The following is a 2,234-nucleotide window of genomic DNA, read 5'->3' on the forward strand; positions in this document are numbered from 1 at the left end:
ACACTTACTTTATGCTCTCTATTATCATTCTTGCTTCAGAAGAATACACCCATTGTTTCAACAGCAAGGGCAATGAAAAAATGGTCTTCTTTTAAGCATTTATATTTTAAATGTTTTCGTCTGCACGCTGTTTCTGCCGCACTTCCAGCTTCCTTAGATGTTGATACGATATGAGAAGCTGCAAAAGTATCAACACAAGTGACATCCCATACTAGACATTGCCCATTTTCCCAGGGGATTAACGTGATGCCATCTGGTCTTTTCCCATCATTCCTTGATAAACCTGATGGTTCTAAAATTGAAGGCACGTCTATGCTGGCCAAAGCACGCTTTAGGATATCATTTAATTCAGCGTGACGGGACACTCTGCCTGCGCTTTTTGGACAGCTCAATGGATGCAAACACTTTTCATTGACTTACTTCCGACAAATGCATGTAAATGTTTTACACATGTTCATGCCAAGGCGTAGAGCAACACAAAGACGAAAAGAATTGTTATCCATGAAAGTTCCAATATTTCTCGATGGAATTGATTGCAACCATGCGCCAGATTCTTTTTCTTGTAAGGCCTTAAAGCGAGCTATATCAAATACATTATCCAAAAGTAACTCTTGTTGAATAATTAATTTTAAGGTTATTTTGTCCCAGCTTTTCTGTACTTCCAATGTGGATGGTATGTCTTGGCCAAATAAGAACTTCCACACGTCAATTGCCTCTATCAAGTGACGAATGACCACATCATCAACGGGAATGTTAAGAATGTTGGAGATGAGTGGTCTCACCCCATAACACGAGGAAGCAAAAGCTGGAAGGCTGAGGTCGGAGACTCTGCGGATATTCAAACCTCCGAATCGAATTGGAAGACTAGCTTGTGTCCATTGTATTTGATTCATAGATATATTTACGATAGACTCTAATGCTCTTTTCAGGCAGGCATCCATTTGGAGAAGTAGAGATGGCATTTACCATGTTGGAGTAGTTCGAAGAAAATATTGTAACTTTGGTATACCCATGCAGTTTTTTAGAAAGAAATATGCCAAGTGAGATGGTAAAATTTTTAAACGCACAATAACAGTTTTAAGGTGATTTAGGTGCTCATTAAAAGCTATTTCGTAACCTGTTTCATGCAGTGGAGCACCTAGAAGAAATAACTGGTTCGCATTAACTGTTCGAAGTCCAGGAAGAAGCTGTTGAAATTGTGATACAATAATGGTGTCCACTTGTCCAGATGTGAAAAACAGTTCACATTTAGAAGGATTAACTTTTAAACCAATGCGTTTAGACTCTGCTAATAAAATATTCACATCCTGAGAGACGGCTTGTGGGGAACCACCCAAAGTACCATTATCCAGATAAAATAAGTTTAGTTCAGATGATAATTTGCGAACTATAGGATGGATTGATAAGCTGAAAAGCATTGGACCAGCGGGATCTCCTTGTTGGCAACCCACCTGGGACAGTATTGTTTTCTCTCCAAAAAACAGCATTGACGGACAAGCATAGATTTGCCAGAAAAAGGGGTAGGTTGCAGGGAGCTGTTGCTTTATTTCCCTTAACATGATATCCCGTTCCACCGTATTAAAGGCATTTTTGTAATCTATTTTGAGAATGACGTGCTGTGAATTTTCATGGTTCTTAATAAAAGTTCGAGTTGAATGAATAATTGCTTCACATCCTCCTTTCGTTGCGAACCCTAATTGGTTGGGCTGAACATAGGAAGAACATTGCTGGTAAACACTGGAACATGCGAGCTTAGAAGCCAATCTTCTTAATGTGCAACCTACAGCTATGGGACGAATTCCGCCTTCTTTCTTACGGAGTGCACAAAGTGTGGCTCCAAAGAAATATTTTCGTATATCTTGAGGCACTCTTCCACACAAAATGAGATTGATTAACCTCGTTAGGTTATCCAATAATATTTCAGCTGCTTCCCCTGCCGATTTGAATAACAGATCCTTTAGATGTTGCGGAGATAAAATCATACAAATCATACTTAAAAAGAAGAACAAATTGGCATTAAATTCATAGTCTATAGAGTCCAATTCTTATTATGTGGTGCAGATAGAGAAACTAACAGCACACTAGAAATATTATGAAAATTAATTATTTAGCGTTGGAAAATTATAACACCATTTAACTGATCAGGAAATAATCAAGCAAAATAAAATATAATAAACGAAAACAAACTGTAACGAAATCAGGTCGTTACATCCCCATATTATATGCATTAAAGT

General features: G+C 38.0%; 1 protein-coding gene across 1 annotated transcript; it reads right to left on the bottom strand.

The window, feature by feature from the left end:
* Positions 1–962: 962 nt before the first annotated feature.
* LOC145689452 (uncharacterized) lies at positions 963–1,991 on the bottom strand. The gene has a single exon (XM_081763612.1). It carries the CDS (start codon positions 1,989–1,991, stop codon positions 963–965), a length of 1,029 nt encoding a protein of 342 aa, XP_081619738.1.
* Positions 1,992–2,234: the final 243 nt, after the last annotated feature.

The sequence above is a fragment of the Thermobia domestica genome, chromosome 7 (assembly GCF_964235325.1).
Source record: "Thermobia domestica chromosome 7, izTheDome1.hap1.1, whole genome shotgun sequence".
In the NCBI taxonomy this organism is placed as follows: Eukaryota; Metazoa; Arthropoda; class Insecta; order Zygentoma; family Lepismatidae; genus Thermobia; species Thermobia domestica.